This window comes from Pomacea canaliculata, linkage group LG3, assembly GCF_003073045.1.
Source record: "Pomacea canaliculata isolate SZHN2017 linkage group LG3, ASM307304v1, whole genome shotgun sequence".
Classification (NCBI taxonomy): Eukaryota; Metazoa; Mollusca; class Gastropoda; order Architaenioglossa; family Ampullariidae; genus Pomacea; species Pomacea canaliculata.
Window position 1 is genome coordinate 32,959,487 of NC_037592.1, and position 20,944 is coordinate 32,980,430.

General features: G+C 42.5%; 1 protein-coding gene across 2 annotated transcripts; it reads left to right on the forward strand.

Annotated features, from left to right (window-relative positions):
* The first annotated feature begins 2,109 nt into the window (after window positions 1–2,109).
* Window positions 2,110–9,952, forward strand: LOC112560823. Of its 2 annotated transcripts, none has more exons than XM_025232887.1 (3): window positions 2,110–2,222; window positions 6,009–6,682; window positions 7,113–9,952. In XM_025232887.1, the coding sequence occupies exons 2-3, from the start codon at window positions 6,359–6,361 to the stop codon at window positions 8,088–8,090; spliced, it is 1,302 nt and encodes a 433-aa protein (XP_025088672.1). In that variant the 5' UTR covers window positions 2,110–2,222; window positions 6,009–6,358; the 3' UTR covers window positions 8,091–9,952. The 2 variants fall into 2 exon arrangements, with proteins under 2 accessions (XP_025088672.1, XP_025088671.1); XM_025232886.1 differs by lacking the exon at window positions 2,110–2,222 and adding an exon at window positions 3,533–5,145.
* Window positions 9,953–20,944: the final 10,992 nt, after the last annotated feature.

A 20,944-nucleotide genomic window follows, 5' to 3' on the forward strand; every position in this document is an offset into this window, starting at 1 on the left:
AGGAAAGGGGCACACGGGGGATGTCAGTCTTGCTAACATGTCGGAAAATTAAATTTCCTTGCTCTCCTCCTTTTTCTAGGAACTGTGAGAGTCGATTAAAAAATAACAAGGTGGGAAAAACGTTTGGGAAGTTCTTGTTCGCGCATCATCCCAATGCGCTGAATATTTTTATTTTCTCTCGGAAAGAGTTTACTGACTTTTTTTTCCTTCCTGCTATTTTCAGTTTATTTTCTTCCCTTCCTCCACCTACCTGCTACGTTGAATGCATTTCCATCAGCTGTCGACCAGAGGGTTTTTCACATTCATGAACTTTGAAGTCCACTGCCGCACATTTTAAAACCAGACTCCTTAATTGTTGAAGAGGCAGCGAATGAAGGCTTGGTCTCAAAGGAGTCAAGAAACATGGCAGAATTAACAATAAACATTCATCGGCTGCTGGAATTTCCATTGATGAACTATTCAGGGTAGCCTTTACTTTCCAGTTCCTTGCGCCTATGGGAGCCAGACATTTCCTCTCTGGAATTTCAAGCGTGTCTGGTGATATCATTTAAATGTACATAATTATCTGCATGATGAATATGATGATGTGGTTTACACTTGAAAGATTCGCATTTTTGCGGTGTTTTTACGAGTTCAAAACCGATTTTTTAGTTGTCAGGACGACTGTTTCCTTAAGAAAGATGGCGTCGTTGGGCAAAGGCGACGTGGAGCAGATGCTTTTTGGTTTGTGAAGAGAGTTCAGCTTGCTTAAAAACTCCCAAACCTATTCATCTTTTAAAGGGCGAGGAAAGTCAGATGCCAGCTACGCTTAAAGGATGGATACTGATATTCGGAATTTCTTCCCGATGGATGTAAAGGACTCGTTTACTTATGATTATGTGTAAAATGCAACTCTGTGGATACACTGAGGCCGCCATGTGACCGTAGACTGGTCACCAAACTCTTGCAACATGGATCTGGGGTCACTGCCCTACAATTTCGGACAGGAATACATGGGTAAACAAAACTAGGTAATGTACAGGACAAAGAGAAAATACAGGGGCTAACAACAGGAGTGTCACTGTAGTAACTTTGCTGTTCGACATGAGAGTCGTTACTGAAAAGAAATATTGCTGCTCCAACGATTTCTGTCCGTTGAAAATAGGATAATGTCATCATAATAAAGGAACAAACCTGTTTATGAGCCCTTGTGTTCTGAAATTCCTAATATCCACTATTTTCTCACTTTAGTCCACCATGCATGCCAACACAATCCTTTAAAGCACAGTCTTAGATTCTTTGAGTGTCCTCTAGGCAACACATTAGTGAAGATGCCCACAACATATATTGATATATATAATTATACCAAAGATTAGTTTCGAGTCTGTCAAACCTTTCTTGTCAAACTGTAGGCACTCTGTGTAACGAATTAAAATCGATTTGTTTCCCTTTAGGAAAGAGTAAATATAGCGCCTATCATGAACCCGTTGCTGCTTAGACGAGATTACAAGTGATCTACTCTTTCGCAGCCCGAAGTTTTTTAAAATCAGAAATGATTCAAACCGAGAACATCAATCATTCAAACTCATTTTGTGTTTTTAATTGCCTTGCCCTTTAACGTCTTGAACAAACAAGTTCTGGTGTAAACACAGTTCTTCACCAAACTAGTAGTACAAAGGACTGTTCGTCTGTCGCCTTTTCTGTCCTTCGCTGTTCTTCACGGGATTATTTTCACTGAAAGTCTCTCGCAAAATGTCACCTTTGCCCTTCCAACAACGCCTGTAATATTCGTCTTCCGTCAGCGTCAAAGGTCAGTAAAATGGTGGCAAAAACATGTTGTTCACTTTTTGATTAATGCAAGCAGACCTTTAAAATTGTTTTCATTAATATTTTCTCTCAATAACAACAACAACTATGTTTTTAAAATATTTAAAATATTGTATAGGTGGTATGATCATGGGTATTTTATTACAAAATGACATCCTACTTATATGTAACAGACACATGATAAATGTTTCATCAGAAAGATTACATGTTCAGCGGTCTGCTACTCTCAGTGATGTTGTCTAATGGACAAAGTTTGGTTTCTGTCCAAGAGGCGGATTATTGCTCCCCAGTCAGGTCATAACGACGCCGTTTGGTCTTTGTTACTGCGGTTGTCGGGTACTTCAGTGAAAGCATTGTGTCGTCACATCCGGTCATTTGTCCGCCAGGGGAGGCTGGCATCGTGGTAGGAGCTGCAGGTAAACATTGATTTCTCTGGTGTTGGATGTTGTTCTGCAAGAGAGGTTTGGTTACTGAGATGAGTGCCTCCTACGTGTAGAGAAATTTTCTTGTGTTTGTGATTGTGTGTGTGTGTTTGAGTGTGTGGATGGAGGTTTGGTCCTTTCTAGACCCACTGATTTGTAAACAGACATGAAATCCCAGTTTATGACCTTCAACAGCAAGGATTTGTTTTACTGACATTTGTAGACATAAAAGAAAAATTCCTGAGGCAAGCTGCATGCCACTAGAATGTTCTGGTGTTTCAAAACTTTCCCAATTTTTACATTTTATGCTAAAATTACAGTTAACCTCCTGTAAGATAATGTTGATTATTTTCAAATTTTTGTTCTTTACGATAAAAATTTTGGTTGATGGCGAAGTTTTCAGAAAATAATTAATGTCCTTACCAAAGAGGATGTGAGGAAGGAAAAAAGAATATACTTGCCGGTACAGAGGACCTGACATTCCGAATTAAAACACACGAAAGCTGGGATTGGATGGCTGGTAAAGAAATAGGCTTAAGATGCAAGACTGATAGACTGAATACGGAACAAGACTGAGAACACAAAAAGAAGCTTAGAGAAAATAAAAGGAGTCCTGGTGAGGCTTCATCAATAGGAAATGGAAATATTAACAACTCTCTACATGTCGCATCTTCGCACTCTGCTTCTTAACTTGCTGTGAACCACAAGAAACGGTTGTAGTGTAAAAGGTTTATTCTTATAGGCTGGAGTTTTAAACTTATTCTTTCGAACCTAATAACTGAGTTTAACTTTGTTTTTATGAATTATTAAAACGTCTCCTTTTAGGCCTGATTACAAAGTTTCTTTTTATGGGTGATTATGGAGTTCGTTTTGGGAGTGATTAAAAAGTTTTATTTAGGGAATGAATGTTTCTAGTTGATTAAAGCTGTTGCTGTTTTTGTGATTCAAGAATGTTTTTAGATATAAGATATTAAGAAATAAAAACTTAAAAACAAAAACAATATTATTGACTAAATGAAATATTGTTTTTGTGATCGAAAATCTTAGTACGAGAAATTTTTACCGTTTATTCAAAAGAAGCCCCTTGGGGTTTTTTTGTTGTTGTTGGTTTTTTGGTTGTTGGTTGTTTTTTTTGGTTGTTATTTTTTTGTTTTGTTTTTTTTGTTTGCTTTGTGTGTTTTTTGTTTTTTCTTTGTTCTTTTTTGCTATTAAAGAAAAAAGTCATATTCTCAATAAACTCTTATCTCAGTGAAAGTATTTCCTATACATCCTTCTTGGCTGTAGATGTTTCTTTGAAAATGAGCAAAACTCTGATACTTTGGTAAGAAAACTAAAAATGGACATTTTACGGCGGCAGGCGGGTATATCGAGGTAAACAATCGACCAGTCGAAACAAAAACTGTTTTGTCCTGGGTGCGCCATCTTGTTTCTATTTGTTGCATCTACTGACGGTAGGGTTGCCACGCAACACTGTTACTTCTGGCGGGGAGGGTGATGCGGTTACTGGGACCACGAGGGGGAGGGGAGTGGAGTTGGGGCGGGGGGCGACAACAGAGGTCGCTGCAGGAGATGGTGAGGAAGACACAGCATTAGTTCCACGTCATCCTAATCGAACGGGGTTGGCAGGGAGCCAGATGCAGCCTCGACAACTTATTAGGGACGCAGCATTAGTCAGAGGACAGAGGGCAATCACAGTGCTAGAGATCGTTAGTGGACGTTCGATGGGGAACAAATGGATGTCGGATGTTATCCGCGGGAAAATGGTCTTTCGATGACGATGGACTAGAAAAATAAGCCAGTGATCGTAGTCTGAAAATGCGCTCTTCACTACAGTAAAAAAAAATGTTATTTGCTACAACGGATAGAGAGCTGGAAACATCAGAACCTTGGGATGTGTGAAGAGCAGGAACTGTAGAGCTCTGTGGTGACTAATGCTGCTTACGTACGACTACTACCAGAATACCTGCCAGAGATACCCTAGAAACTTCGAACTCCAAACAAGATTATCGCAAGTGTCCGTCCCCGAGACTGAGTCATGAAGCGGGAGGGATCAGAAGTTCTGATTCTGTGACAACTAAACAAAAACAAACGAAGTGACGAGAGTTTCCCCTTCATTAGTATTCCCCATACTCCCTACCGCTCGGTAAATTTATTTGCATCCCCGTGTAGTCCCCGCTCGCACACTGTTCAGTGGAGTTTGTATCATTTTCACGAGGACGGCGAGCGGGACGTGGTATCGACCGCCAGACCCGCGAGTTCTGCCCACGACTTGATCATCACAATATGACTCGGCGCTTCATCCGGGCAAACGAAGTTAGTCGTGACGAGCATGGCGATACCTTGCAGGAGGAGCTGTCTGTACTGGAAGTCTCCTTAACTTGCTTCACTTCAGTTGCCAGAGTGTACGCCATGATGAAAGAACTGTCTGGATGGCAAGACAAGTGAAAACAACTTTTTTCGGGGGTAGGAGTGAGGGAGGGGGAGCAAAACAGATAACGAAGTATAAAATAGATGTTTTGGAGCTGTCGTTCGGAACAGTCTTTAACCATTGATTCGATAACCTAAGGGACACTATCGGAACGAAGTTATCTCCCCTCAGAAATGTCGGTGGGTTAACCCCACGTTGCGAACCCTGAAAACAGCGGCGTCACATCCGCTCTGGCAGAAAGAGGACTGCGAGGAAGGAAGGAGGAGGCACGACAATGGTGTGGAGGGACAGCAGCCAGTCCACAACAATGGTGCTTTTCATTTATTCTCCGGAAGACGTGGTGCAGGCTGGGTCTGGATACAAAAGTAAAATGACATTTTCGTCGCATGTTGGCGACACTTCCGCGCTTCGTCAACATCCAACGAGCTCTGTCTTCCTTTTCTCCTCCCTGCTGGCCCTCTCACGCAGTCTCTTCTTCCAGTGAACTCGGTGAGTTGTCTGCTTTGTTAGTGGGAAGAATACGACTCCATGTGTGTGTGTGTGTGACAGAAAGAGAGAGAGTGTGTAGATGTGTGTATGTGTGTGAATGTGTGTACATATGTGTGTTTGAGTGTGAGAGAGAAAGAGAGGGGTGAGGAATATGTCACTTTTGGATGGAATTTCAAATGCAGTACACGTTTGTGTTTAAAGCCCACTAAATATTAAATAATAGATATTACCGTGGTTTGTAAATTGAATTTTTCATTTAAAGCATGTCAATGTAGCAGAGACGAGAAACGAGCTTCAAGGCAGTATTTGTGTGTGTTTGTGTGTGTTGCGATCATAGAGAAATATCACAGAGAGATAAGAAAAAGATCAAAGAAAGATCAGAGAAAGTTGAGATCAGAGAGATGTAAAAAAGAGTGGCAGAGAAAAGAGGAGTGGAAGAAAATGTGGTTTCAAGAGAGAGAAATTTATGACATATTTGTCTGTATGTATCTCTCTCTTTGTTGGTGGGGTAGAGGAATGGAATAGAGAGAGAGAGAATGAAGGGAGGAGAAAGGAATAGAGCCAGAGAGGATAGACAGAGAGATCGAGGCAGAACATGGAGGATGTCGTTAAAGCTGAGAACAAAGTAGTAGGAAGGGGAAATATAAAGTTTAAGTTAATAACTCTCCGTAATCAGCAGCAAGTGATCAATCATCCTTAGTCGTCAGGGTTTTTCTGATGCCGAGACAGAAGAGACTCGAGGGTCAGTTACTCGCTGACCTTTACCGTGGCTCTGTCATGTGGCAAGAGAACAGTACATAGGTCAGGCCTGTCTAAACTTTGTCATCTCTCTCTCACTCTCTCCTTCCCCTTGATTTGTGCAGACATCAGAGGACGCCGCCTTCTCGTCGCTGATTTTCCTTCTTCTTCACCTCTGACCCCCGATGCCCTGATCTTCTCTGAGGGGAAGACGAAGATCCCAGGTTCGAGGGCGTTCTCTCCATCCTTCAAGGGTACCTGTGGGTAACGACCACGTCCTGAAGCTAACATTATCCTGCTCGCTGTGAGAACTCCTCAATGATCCAACAATTCCGGGCTCAGGACAGGTCTTCACGTCCCGGCTTTGGCGCTTTCCTGCTGTCTGTGGGACAATGTTCGCGAACTCACGAAAGACCTCCACAACCTAACCTTCGAGATATCATGTGGATGTGAGAAGTCTCATCATACGATCGCCATGAATCTCATAACATCCTCCTCGTCGCCCACAACTTCCCTCATGACCCTGAAGCCTTCACCTTTACCTTCGCCGTCAGGGTCGCTGGACCTCGCCCAGACGGAGCCCCTAGGGGACGGGGTTTACAGCGCAGAGTTGGTGTGGTGGGCGTGGGTGCTGGCGGAGGTGGTGGTGGCGGCTGTGATCGTGGTGGGTGACGTGTCGCTGCTGATGATGTTCTTCACGCGCAAGCTGCTCGGTCAGTCCACTAACATCCTCGTCTTTTCCGTCGCCATCGCAGACCTCATGACGGGGCTGCTAGTGCTGCCGCTGGACCTGCTTCAGGTAAGACACTGCTTACACACCTTACTCCTAGCAGATTCTCACCTTGTACTGGTCTTTCTTAAGAAACTGCCTATAGTTCAATTTTACTAAAACAAAACTAAATCTTTATCTGATCAGCGGCTAATTGTTGCAGCTGGAATTAATAATAATACAATTTTAAGCTAGTCTATTTTATTCTCTAAAACGTTTCAGAATCATCCCCCTTCCCCGGTTCCTCTTACTTATTTTAATGGCGTCAGCCTAGCAGTCACTAAACGTTTTGTACGGGTCTTAATAACACCAAATAGAAAAAAGAAACTGATTATTGACTCATACAGATTTTCTCACAAGAAGCATGACGTAGGGGTTGTATCAGACATAATTGAAGAACGTGCTAAAATGACCAAGAGCAATGGTTTTACACATTGATATTTTTCTTTTCTTTTAATAGAAGGTGGTGAACGACGAGTCAGGTTACATGTGCAAAAGTTACTTCTACTTCTCCAACGTGTCCAAGACAGCCGTGATCTACTCCGTCGCCATGCTGGCCATGGAGCGAATATTCGCGGCCATCAGCACCACCTTCCGCATCCTCTCCCCTGGCCGTTGCCTCTTCTTCTCCAGCCTCACCTGGTTCTTCGCCGCGGCCTACAACATCTGGTCGGTCGTGTTATACGACATTCGCCGTCTGCGCTCTGCGCACGCCCACACTGATGTCGAGACCGGAAGTGGTGTCAGCGTGGCCGAGGGAGGCACGGAGGAGGAGTCGTCAATGACGTCATGGTCGGCGTTCAGCTGGTTTAGCTACAACCGGGGAAGCAGCAGCGCCTACGTGTGTTACTCATCCTCGCGGTTCGAGTACCTGACGGACATCTTTGTCGTGCTGGACTTTCTAGTCACCTTCCTGGCTCCCGTCCTGGCAGCTTACATCCTCTTCGGGGTGTTCTGGAAAAATCGGAAGGCAGTTCGAGCTCCCGGGCGTCCCTATCGGTCGTCCACCTCGGTCATCGTCTTCATCTTCGCCCTGCTCGTCTGCTTCACCTTCTCGCATGTGCTAATCGAGGTCGTGACCCTAGTGATGCGCAAGCGAGGCCTGACTAAGGCGGAGAGTGGCGACTTGAAGCTGTACAAGGCCAGCCAGCTGCTGTCCTTCACTCGAGGCTTCTGGGATGTGTTCATCTTCGGGATGTTTCGACATTACGTGTGCCGGAAAGAGAGGGCGCTGGCTTTCTTTCGCGAGAGCAGGTACGGACAAGATGGCAGCCTAGGCGCCTCCACCGCGCCACGGGCAGGTGAAAGGGGGGACGGGGGACCAAGCTCCCCCTTGACATGTCTTACCGTCCCCAACACTGGACCCCCTCCGTCCACCAGTCTGCTGGACAGTGACCAGGAGCTTACGCCGCATGCATCCAGCGTCAGTGAACAGTGAACAAAGTAAACTGGGAAGTAAACTGTGCTCGGTTACCTCCCTTCCTGGTACGAATATACGAAAATCTTTTACACCCACACCATCATTGATGCCTTTACTTTCGATAATATTTCTTTTAAATCCTGAACAGCATTTGTTCTCATCGTGCAATGATTTTTTCCAACCTGTCCTCGTGACTATAATCATCGCAGAAAAACTCACGTATACCATCATTCCCATCACCACTACACCACCATGTCTACTATCATCAGATAAATGTTTATTCTTTTTTAATCCTCAAAGAGCATAGGGCCGCAGATCAGATAAATAAATAATCAGAATTTGTCATTTTCAGGTACAATCTAGTTTTTGCATATTATAAAGAAATCTTTATCATACAGCTCAGTTATTTCTGCTTCTTGTTTTCTTCACTAAGACCATGCCTTGTGTAGGCTTCAATTTAAATGCTAAAAGATCTTCCAGAAACACTCTGATATTTGATTGACCCATCAATGTAGCCTTGTAACATACAAAAAGACTATATGACTCTATATCAAAGGTACCACCCATAAGAATTCAAAATACCTTTAGTAAATAAGGTAATTCAATGCAAACCCTGACCTGAAGCACACAGAAGTTTTGTTTTATTGATGCTATTGATCATTTGCCAAACTTCCGTTGAAGAGCCATTGCGGCTGAAAACATTCGAGCTTCGATTTTCGGCGACAGGGAAGCTCGGTGTGTCCCAACGCAAATACTCGTCCTCCCGCCATCATCGATTGTCTCCCCATTTGATGTAACAAGAGAATGAAAGACGTCCTTGACAAGTTCTTTGAGGTCCTGGACATGAACAAACCTTTTCTCGTGTTTGCAGGCGGTGTTTTGCCTCGGGAGATTCAAACATCTGAAGCAATTTTGATAGTATCATAACATTTTTCTCTGAAAACGATAATGATCTAATATCAATGGAATTTAGAACACTTCCCTTTGAAGTACTTAAGGCACTTTATATATATATATCTAAAAATTTACATAATTTATTTTCGATTTCATATTTAATACTATATTTGCTAGCATACATAGCTGGGGCTGTGCAATTTATGCCTATAAGAAGTTGAAAGCACTATATAAATAGTAAACATATGGAGATTGCCTATAATAACTGTAGTTTGATAACAGATACATACAAACAGCACATAGATGTCCATCAGCAAAGACATTTTGATGTTCAAATGACGGAGTTATGTTTTCAAACACGTTCTACAATATGATATATTAATCTTTCTTCAAAAAATCAAGTATTGTAAACTTCTTTAAATTTTGTTAAAAAATAAATTTGTAAAAATTATAAATATAAATGAACATAAAATGAATGTATGAAATGATCAACCGTTTGACATATATTACATCAACATACACTGCAGTAGAGAGCCACAATGAATCGTAACCAACTGTAGCATAATTTTTCAGCAACATAAACACAGTTTAAGTCAGTTTTCCTCAAGTAATATAACTGGAGCCATAGGAAACCTCATTTTTTGGTTGTCCAGTCAGTCTACATCAATTTAAGTCAGACACGATAAAATACTTTCTCCTCTCTCTACTGAAGCCCTGTAGTTGTATGCTAACATGTATGCAACAGGCTTTAGGAAGGTGTTACATCATGTAAGGACTCCTTTCAGACTTTTAAAGTCATTTAACTAAAAACGAATCCCTCTAAATCATCAAGACATTTTTGTCGTCAGACCACATGTACATTTAACAAAGCTTCCCTGGATGAAAATGCTTGTTTGTCATCATTCCTAAAAGCAGACTACTTTTATATCAATATTTACAGCTTTGGGCATCACATCTAATTAAGAAAATAAAATTTTTCATTTTAATTGCTTGTGCCATATGAACTGTGTCGATGTGATGTGTCGAACGCTTACAATTTTTCTAAACCGGAAGATGCCTGAACCGGATTTGCTGATCACGTGACCAAAAGTCTTTGCCTCACATAGGGCTAGAAAAGATGTGAACTGTCTAGGAACGATTACTTTTGTAGGACATTTGCGATTATTTTCGTCTTCAGAGCCTTATCAAGTTTCACTCGGCAAGACACACTTTACTGGCAACCATCGACATAAGCTAAGTTCTCAGGTTACAAGGCTGTCTTAAGGCTATTGATATCCACTCCAGGAAAACATTTTGTTTCACTTGCAAGAGGAGTAAACAGAACGATACCACTCTCCTTTGACACATTTGAACGACCTAACGAGAGAAAACTGTGATCAGGGGCTGGCGAACGGGATCAAAGCAAAACGAAGGTTTAGACCGGTGTTATTTGTGAGTAACAGTAAGATTAACCTGGCCAGATGTCTAACAAAACCATTTATTTGACGAAATATTAAATGATTGGGTCGACTTGACCATCTTGACTACTTGACTTGTCCTACTGTCTGATACTAAACATGACTTGGCCCACTGTCTGATGTAAACAGCAAACATGTCTTGGCCCACTGTCTGGTGTAAACATGACTTGGCCCACTGTCTGGTGTAAACAGTAAACATGACTTGGCCCACTGATGATGAAGAAGCTCCTGACGATAAGCTGGAGGTAGACTGACATGCAATACCTGACCTACAATACGCTCTACTTGGCCAACATTATGCTTGACCACCTGATATTCCGCTTTACTTGGTAAATTTTCTTGTCATGCGCCTGATTTCACCGCCACTAGTCACGTATCTGAAAATGAGTCCCCGGGGTGAAACATGGAGATAGGTCGCGAAACCTTTATATCTCCATATCTCTCTCTTTCTCTCTCTCTCTCTCACACACACACACGCGCACACACATGCATGAATTGCATATTCGCGGTATCCAAGCTTACCACCATGTACCATGCAGACATTATGTACAAGAACAATTCACTTGCACATATGTTGCAGCTAATATTTTTATCGCAGCATCGCTCTACACATCTGTCATGGTTAGGTTTATTGCTCTACTCTCATATTTCTTTCTTTCGTTTCATATAAAATTGGTCTTGCTGCATGCTAGTGTCGTCCTTCTTTCTCTTTGAAACTATGTGGGCCACTCACAACGGTCTTGTTTTCAGTGGTCTAAATATAATATCACATCATATAATTAAAAATAATGTTTAGTATAGCCAACGGCTCCTGTAATTTTACAACAGGTTTCCATGGTTTGTTTCTTAAAATAGTCGGAGAACTGTCTGCTGCTAGTGTTTACCTGACCGAAGTAGGACAAGCGACAAGAGTGAGAAAGGAGTGATGTGGGTCAGGGGTCGGGTCAAGGTCAGGTGGGGAGACAAGACAAACATCTTTTTGAAAGTCGAGCACCAAACCCACCCTGAGAATGACAGGAATTTCAATGTACAAGTGACTGACTGCTAACATGCCTTGAATGCCTATTTGGGGGCTCAGAGAAGAATATATCAGTAAACACTAACATTAAATACTTTATGTCTCAGTAAGACTATCCTGCTCGAGTGGCTGTCACAATGAAAAGAATACGAGAAATAAACCCGACAGTACTGTACATGGAGAAGGTCTGGTGTAGTAATGAATACGAGTCAGAAAGGAAATGAAATCCGAGATACGAGTTTCATGAGCAACATTTCTCCAATATTTCTGAATTAAAGTTCAGAAGCACTTTCTACTCCACTCAATATTGTGTCAACATCGCATACTAGATGCCAATGACGACAGGTCAGGGTTAGTCTACATATAATGACACTGATATTTCATGTTTTGACATGCTAGCTGTGTGAACAAGGTTTGGGGTCTTTGTCACCATCACAACACCAGACACCATCAGTGATTCTGCTCCCACCCCCACCTTGATGATCTTTAATATTGTTGATCATACGATGTGTTGTGGTGATGTCTACGGTCAGATGTGGCTGAGGCTAAACAGTTCCAGTTCTAGGACATTAAAAGCTTTGTATAAAGAAAAAGAAAACCCAACAACCCAGAACTCGGTGGGAATGTCCTCTTGTAACCCTTGTTTCACACAAAACACTTATTATTTTTGACAGGGACAGTCACTCTTTGTCATCACCACCATTACTGTCCCCCGCCCCTGTGGGAGTACGCGTGACGGAGGGTAGGAAGGGGTATCCCCCGAAGGGAGACAAGGACGTTTTAAATGAATAATGAAGAACTCTCTATCTCTTATTTCCCAAAAGTGTCGGTGTCCTCCCATTTGACCCGGCATGAAAGAGGGAGAGAAATATTTTTTTTCCTTCTTTTTTTCTGTAGAGGTATCAACTCAGTAAATCTGCACATGTACGAGAACTCGGTTTGCACTCGTTGTGAAAATCGTTCAGTACTTATAAACTGGCATCTACACCTGAACAGACGGGCCTGGTGGTGATGGTGGGGGTCAGTGGGTGGTTGGGGTGAATACTCGTCGACGGACTCGTCACTTTGAAGCATCACACAAATCCCGTTTTGTCACAACCTGTCTGGACCAGACTCTCACAATCTCCCTCCCTCTCTCCTCCCCCAAACTTCGACAGTTTTCTCGCCCAGCGCCTTCGATCAGTCATCGGGACAAGGTCTCCGTTCAGCGTGAAATGTCAGCATGCAGCGACTAATAAAAGTCTTACTAGGAGTTGAATTTCATCATGTTGCAGCACTTCTACCTTGGGACACGATTAATAACGCTGTGCACAAGGGCTTGGGATGCTGGGTGTGGGGTAGGTGGGGTGGGGACAGGAGGGGACATCCACCCGCACACACCATCACGGCGACCGGCGGTCTATTAGCGGGCCGCCAGGAGACAGTCGATGTCGCAAACGACGCTAACGACAAAGATGATGTGCTTTCAGACCGTGCTTTACAGCAACCCGTTAAGGACTGGGTGGCACTTGAAAGAACATATTTTCCAAACTGTCATCCTCATTTAGGCAAGATGTGTCCCGAGTTTGCTCTCGTTATCTTGAGGCAAGTAAAAGAGAAGCTGTTTTCGCGAGGGGAGATCATCGCTTAGGCTTTAAAAAAATTAAAATCTCATGATTTTATATTTATCGGTAAAAGGATTCAAAACAAAATAGCAAAGGATCTTTCAAATTTCTTTTTTTAATCTTAACTATGATATCTTTGCGCAAAGATTAAGCCATAAAACACAGAGTGCAGGCTTCAAATCAACAGAACTACAAAACAAAGCACCCCAACAGGCGCAGGGTCACGTGAAGGCAGCAACCAATCAGTGTGCGGCTGGCAGGACTTTTATTTATTTATTTTGAGTCGGAATAAGCCAGCTGTTTGCGTCACTGGCACGCCATTAGCTGTGGAGTGGTTTAACATTTTTTCATGCACATGCACACAGAGCTAACACGATTCTAGTGAACATTAGCACGAGGGTGCATCCTGTAAATCTTGCACAGAAAATTCCACGCCTTTTTTGGTGAATGGAGGGTCACAAGAGGATCTGGCCTGGAGGGATCTGAGGGAAGGGTTGAGAGGAAGGTCTGCTAGAGATGATCGGGAAGAACTTACAAAAGAATTGAACAGTTGTGAACATCGAAAAAATGGAAAATAATTTTTTTTTCGTGTATTACAATTATGAAGTGTCTATTTTACATCGCAGTTTTGTTTCGCACACGAAGAAGGCAAGTGCGTGTGAATGTCTATACCTGGCTGTCCGCCACTTCAATTACAACAAAATTCTCCTGAAATGTGTGGCTAAATATTTATGTCGCTAGAGCACGCGAGACGAGACTGTTTTCATGCGCTAGACATCTTTGTCAACCAGGCACAAAGAAACCTCTCGAAGCTTCGGGATAAGAAAAGTGATAGCTGGGATAGATACACAAGAAGGATAACATTTGGGAACAGATCGAAGCCTTTAAACAGGGACAGAGGATAAGGTTTCCCTCATCATGTGACCACGGACGTGTATAGATGGATTGCTATCTGTCCGCCGAGACCAACGCTTAGTCTCTTGCGAAGTTCTCCGCTCTTAGTCTCAACGAGCCTAAACAATGAATGTGAATAAACACTGGAAGCGTTGTATACACCAGCCTCGTTTTAGAAGTGAACTGAAAAAAAAACCCCCAAAAAAACAAAACAATCGTCTGCATGTCGTCCAGTAATACAGGTTCGTGATGTGACCAGTGCTGGATTCTGAATTTCATCCAAATGTTTCCTTCATCAAACATCGTCACTTCCGGAGCGCCTTTGGTCTCGCTTTGACTGCATCCTTTTATAATTAAAATAATAGATATATACACAAAAGAATTTTTGCTTGCGTCCATTCTGGTTAAAATATGTCTATATATCATTATGCTTAAGTTGTTAATGCTGACTTGCACTGCTTTGATGTGAACAGCCATTTTCTCAGTGGGACGATCACTTTGTTATTATTTTGTTTGTTTAGAGTTTACTGTTGATGAACGCTGTTTGATAACCACCTTGTACATTTGTTTAGTCATACATTTCTATTTATCATTCTTTCCATCTGTGAACTGTTTCCTGTACCTTATGCTGTGTCAGTGATACTCTGTGAAGTATCGTCTTTCGCACAATTGTCTTTTATCTGTGGCTGTCGTATCATGTACGTGCATCCATTCATAGACGCATGCACGCACACATACACACTGTCACCGCTGCAGCCGCATTGTTTGTTTATTTCACTACTTTCATCGGACTTTTTTTTTTCTTTCATTGTAAACCAAGGAAGCCGGCAGTGGACGCCATCACTTCACCTCTGAGTTCGCCCTGAGACGACAATATCCGGAGCATCGCCGAGGTCGATGACGGCCAAGACGAAGGACAGAGCACTCTTCTGTTCTGCTACAGAGGACAGTAACGAGGATTTCAGCGAGGTGAACAGTTAGTAGGGAGGGGAGAGCGGGGTTGGAATGTGTCTCCCAGTTGCCATCTTCGAGCACAGTGTGTGGGTTGTTGTGGACAGACATGGCGGAGAATGAAAGAATGAGCGCTGCTCAGAGGAATTCGAAATGTAGAATAAACGGTAATAACAGCGTGGGGAACTACAGACAGGCAGAGAATTACAAAGAAAGAAGGAGGAGTAGAGCCCAGAAAGATAAGGAGAGAGAGATGATAGAGATTAAAGAGAAAGAGCAGAGAAAGGAGACTGGTTTTTATTGCCACATAAGAGAGAAAGATGAAAGCAAGATTAGAAAAAGGGAAAATATCAGACATGCAGTTCAATGTAAGAAAAGAAAGCACAAAGAAAAAAAAGATGATTAGAAGATCAGAAAAGGTGGGGACAAAGAGAGACAAAGAGATGTAGGGAGGAGAAGAGCGACAAGCAGAAAAGGGAGAGACCGCAGGAAAGGAGAATGAAGAGAAAAAAATAATAAACTTTGACTCGAAACGTTAAGCAAATTCCGCGGAAAAAAATGGCCGTCGGACATGATAAAGAAGGCAAGAAGATCGCATTAGAAACGCGTTACTGGGTCACAGAGATTTGGGGAAAGCTTTTAAGACTCAGGAGACCAGGACCTCATGGTTTATGGTGGAGCTAAAAGCACTTCATTGTCTCTCACGGACCGACAACCCGACTCTCTCCTTCCTCTCTTTTCTCGTGTTGACGCTGACACCGATGGCTGTCGTGTCGTGGCGCGAGACGTACAGCGTCCTCCCTCGTGCACACGTCGCGCCACGACTGACCGCCCAGAGGTCGCCAAGACCTGTCGAGGTCCTCACTCACCAAGCCGTTCGCCATCGAAAACTTGCGAGTGCAGTGAAAAGCAGAGAGGCCATGACAGCATCCCTCCTCATGTTCTCTTTCTTTTGCACACTGCAGGGTTCTTAGCAAAGATCAGGAGAAATTTAAGAAGAAAAGCAATAAACGAGGAGAAGATTGGGGTCTGGGAGTTTTGGGAAACTGTGTGGCCATGATAACATTCAGTAGACTAGGACTCCGAACAGTTGAAAATTAGTAATTTCAGAAGGAAATGTATGTACTCTAATTTATATGAACACATTAATTCGTCGATTGTTTTATAAACAAAATCCAGAAGAGTACAACGAGTCATTGGAGGAAGACCTTAAGTTACTTTAGTTTTGTTTTTAACTCCACGTGGTTTCAATTGCAAAATTGTTTCAAGAAGCCTTTGACAGAAGTTGTTATCTTAGTAACCTTGTGCAAACCTTTCATCGAACGCTGAAATACATCAGTAAACATGTCAGACGACTTGATGGAATAGTTGTTGTTTTTTTTCATGCTAATGTTATTCAGGGTCGCCTACATGCTCCAGGACCACAAAAAAGGAGTTTGCAAAATCAACATGGCAGAGGAAAGTCAAAACCTTAGGATTGAGGCAGAGTATCTGATGATACACATGCAGCAAGATGGCAATAAACACTGGGAAATCGTTCTTGTGGCGGTAGTGCTGCATCCAGCTGCTGCAGTGTGTACAAGCGAGTTGAAGTGAGTGGTTTATTGGAAACTGAGTGTCGCAGCGGCAGACCCTCTCAGCTGACGTCGCGCGGACAAGCAGATCCCATTCGCAAGACACGAACCTGGCAACTCACTTTTGAGGCAGATGCTGGCTTTCATCAGAAATAAAGAGCATATAATAAGATACTAAAGTTATTTAAATCAATTCCAAAAATTTTATATTAAACTAAAAATAAAATTTAATTGAATTTTTAAAAATGCAGAGGACGGCAGTTTGTATACATGTCTGCGAAAGTGGCCAGTTCCCGTCTGTAGACAGGCGAATAACCGTGTTAGGGTTTATTGGTTAGGGTGAGTACAGGATTAGGATTTACGATTAGGATAACATGATGGTAGAGCTGAGGGTTGAGTTAGGATCCAAGCTCTGACCAATTACGCAATTCACTCTATAATCAAAGAATAGGTTTTTCATATATTTCACTTCTTGTCACCTCATCAGAGCAGTGAACTGTAGTGGTTAGCTGTGTGCAGGGCGGAAACCGAGCCCTTTCCTGTGTACCTCCCTCGATAAATCAGACAGCAATCTGGGAAGGATACGACAAGCGTTTAGGAAGACAGACGCGCTAGTCGCTAGGCTACGGTCAGAAAATAAATAAATCGTTTGTGACAGCAGTCAGCCTTGGTGGGAAATGTATGAGAGTCATCAATACCAATCCCTCGAGCATTCAAACGAACGGGTCGTCGCCATGCATCAGCTGTCGTCACTTGGCGCTAAGTGCAGGTAACGGCGCATGTCTGCTGCTGGTGCAATCAGTCATCGCTCGTGGCTTCCAGCAGACACTTCACGGCGCCGTACCGGAGGCTGATTTTTTTTTTTTTTTTTTTTTTTTTTAGGCAACGTCTCAGTGAAGGGAAAAACTTCGGAAGCCTGACGTCAGCGTTCAGAGGAACCCTCCGCTTCACTCTTTGCCAGCCATGAAACTTGTTTTGGCGCTAATCCAACAACTTTTAAACACTATGAAAGGCTGAATAAAGTTTATTGCGACAGGCGAAATAACTCAAGGCCTAAAACTGATGACAGGTAAAGGTAAAATAAACGAGGGCCCAAAACAACCGAAGCAATGTCAAACTACAGGTAGGTTACAGTAGTGAAGATCGCGAGCACCGTCTCCGTAGCGTAGGGGTTGTCTTGCTAAAGAAAACAAAAACAGACCGATTAAAATAAACAATTTCAGTAAGGCAGTAAACACTGATTTCTTCTATATTCTTTTAAAGACTTGATTATAAATATCATGAAAAAATATTTTTTCAGTGCGGATCAGGTAACAAACAAAACAATGAAGAATGGGAGATAACAAGCAAAAACTTGTCTGTCTTACGTCCCTTTGATTAGTTCATCCTCTGGCAGTTTGAATGAGTTGTTTAGTGTGGCATCTAAGCACATAGTCTAAATGCTCAGGTTATTAGCTGGAGTATTATTTTAATGGCTTAACTAAGTAATTGAACAACATTTTAATTCAGGTGGACTTTTGAAAATGTTATCAAAGAGACTGGTATAAACTTTACACCAAACTTTGTTTGTTTGTTTTATGATTAATTGCTGTTTATTCGTTTGTGCTCAGCGCATTGAAATCACCTCGACACAAATTATTTGTTTAACAAATCTGATTATTAATATTTAAGGAACAAAAAATACACGATTAAGTCCGCATGCCTAAACAGTCTTGTGGCTGTCACTCGGGAGTTGACGTCTGACGACGAAATAATTTTTATTTGACACAATGTTACAGTTCATGTCTTGGAAAATGAAGGACTTGTGAACCAATCCGATTTCGCTTTTGTTTTCCATTGAAAGAAAAGTATTATGCTGTCGGATCCTCATAAAGATTTCAGCGAAACGAAAATCTGTTAATGTCTATTGAACTCGTGAGTCTGTCTCCCGTTTCTGTCTATTTATTCTTTTTGTTTGTGTGCGTGCTTGCGTGTGTGTGTGTGTGTGTGTGTGTGTGTGTGTGTGTGTATTACAACTAAGTACCTGGGTTGTCGGTAACACTATCACTGCTAATAACCGACTCAATATCAAAAATATAAATTATTATAATTAAAGACATGGTTGTATCTGGTGTAAATGTAACTTCATCTTTCAACAGAAAAGGGCAGAATGTAAACGGAAAGACCAAATGAAGAGAAAAAGTCAACTTGTGCATGCTTCCGTTTCCAGTGTGATTTACTTGTAAGGGGGGGAGGGTGAACTGGTGTTTTACGCCGTGTCAGCAACTGAGGCTATATCACGGCAAGGCAGCCAGCCCTGTAAACAGATGCCACGTGCAGAGAAAGAACAGCGTGCCCGAGACGAGAACTGAACTCAGGGCAGCCAACCTTCACTGTAGTGGTGACAGGCGCTAACCGCTGCGTCACCGGACCGCTGCTGATTTACTTGTAAACAGAAGTTTCCATGCATCTTGATAAAGATAACAAAAATTCAGAGAAAAAAAATAAACAATTTAACACAGTGAGAGACTAACAATTTTTTCTTCTGTTTTAATATATTTAATTTTTTATGTTTGTATTTTGGAATGACAGCATTCCTTAAACACTTTTCATCTTGCAGGGATACTACAAGTGTGCTCACATACAAAACTAAACTAAAGAGTAAAAAAATAAACTAAGCAAAACAAGTGCTAGTTAGAAGATGATTGCAAGATAAGGATGATGTTGTGTGTCAGGGAAATGTCTTATTTCGCTTGTAAGCGTAGTTCGAGAGTGTGTGCGTGCGGGTGTGTACCGCGTGAGAATAAAAGAGAAAAAAGAGTCTAATTCGTAAACCCCTTCCTGGAGCACAGCTGATGACACGTGACACTAGTAACGACAGTTCACCTCCAGGTTTTTCGCTCAGTGAACACTGTGTGACATTCCCAACGCAGCGGCCGAGACGGTTGGTCCTACCTGTACAGGTGTGAATACAGACAGGGGAGTCTGTGCTTTTAGTGCCTTGCCGACTAAAGGTAAACAAATATGTTTATATTGTTCTGAATTCTAAATTCTGATTTCACAGTAAAAGCATTGTTAAATTGTTTCAAGAGAAAAATCTTAACGTTCATTAAGAAATCACGTGATGAGTTTAACTCAGGGAGACTAATAGTAGCAGTGAATGGTAGTCTCATTAGTAATTAAGTTGCAGGAACTCATGTGGAGGAACAGTTAAGGAGGACCTGCTGGAATGGATCCCTAACTACGGGAGGACCTGAGAGCCTTCTACCTACACCGGACCTACCCAGGGGTCACTACAACCGAGGCAAGGCTGGGTAGCTGGAACCGATTCGGGTAGCCCTGGAGTTGCTTCCCTTGTCGGTCGTCGAGGAATCAAGCATCCTGTCGACGTTTCCACGAATGTCCTGGCCAAAGAGTCTGGAAGTGTCTACCAGCATTTGTGTTTCCATGGAAATGTGTTCAGTGGTGTGTTAGTGTAGTTGCTAGTGTGACAGCGCACCTGCCTGGCAGTGAGTGGGTGGAGGAGGAGGAGGGGGAATTGTGTTTTACGCCGAGCCAGCAACAAAGACTATACCACGGCAAGGCAGCCAGCCCTGTAAACAGATGTCACTTGCAGAGAAAGAACATCATGCCCGAGACGAGAGCTGAACCCAGGACAGTCAATCTTCAGTGTCTTGGTGACAGGCGTTAACCGTTACGCCTCCGGACAGCCATTGGGTGGAGGAGGAGCATTCCTAGCGCTGAGGTTCGTGAGAGGATCCTACATCGGGATGGCAGATGGCAGATGACGGAATTGTAAGTGTTATCTTCGACTTATTCTTTTTTTCAAGTGTGACCGACTGTGATTGTCCGTGATAAGTGGTGACCCCGACGTGATTGCGGGGCTGTCTGTATTGTAAACAGTTGTTGTGTGGAAGGATTGTCCTTTGAGGAGTCACGTGGTTTTCTGTTGATGTTTATGGTTAATTTTCACGTTTTATTCCCCGTCTCCAGCTCCAGGGGTCTACGGGTCTGTAAAGTTCTACCCGTAGTAAGGACATAGCCTCTGTCTCTACTGTAGTCTGTCTATCTTTCCCTGCTATCTTCACCTTACCCCTGAGTGTGGTGTTTATTGGAGGAAGCTTGGTGGTGTCTGAGCGTGTGATTATCTCCCCATTAGGTTCTATATTCTATTGTTTTAAGAAAAAAATTTTTGGTTTTTCCTCAAACCTATATTGAACTTTAAATCTTGATGATTAGTAGTGTTCACATTATTACATTTAAAGATTCTGATTGCTCTTTGTTTGCTCGTTAGGATTGTTTGTGTTTATTGCATCTCTAGAGAGGAATTGCCATTGTGGGCTTGTTTGTGTTTACTGAGATTAGGATTTGAGATGTGTGTACACTGACTGCTTTGACTGATGATTAAGTATAGTTGTTGTTTACTGAATAGCCTTGATTGAACTAGGGCTTACACCTTGAAGTGTTTACAACTGTGTTTGACTTAGGGATTTTATTCCTA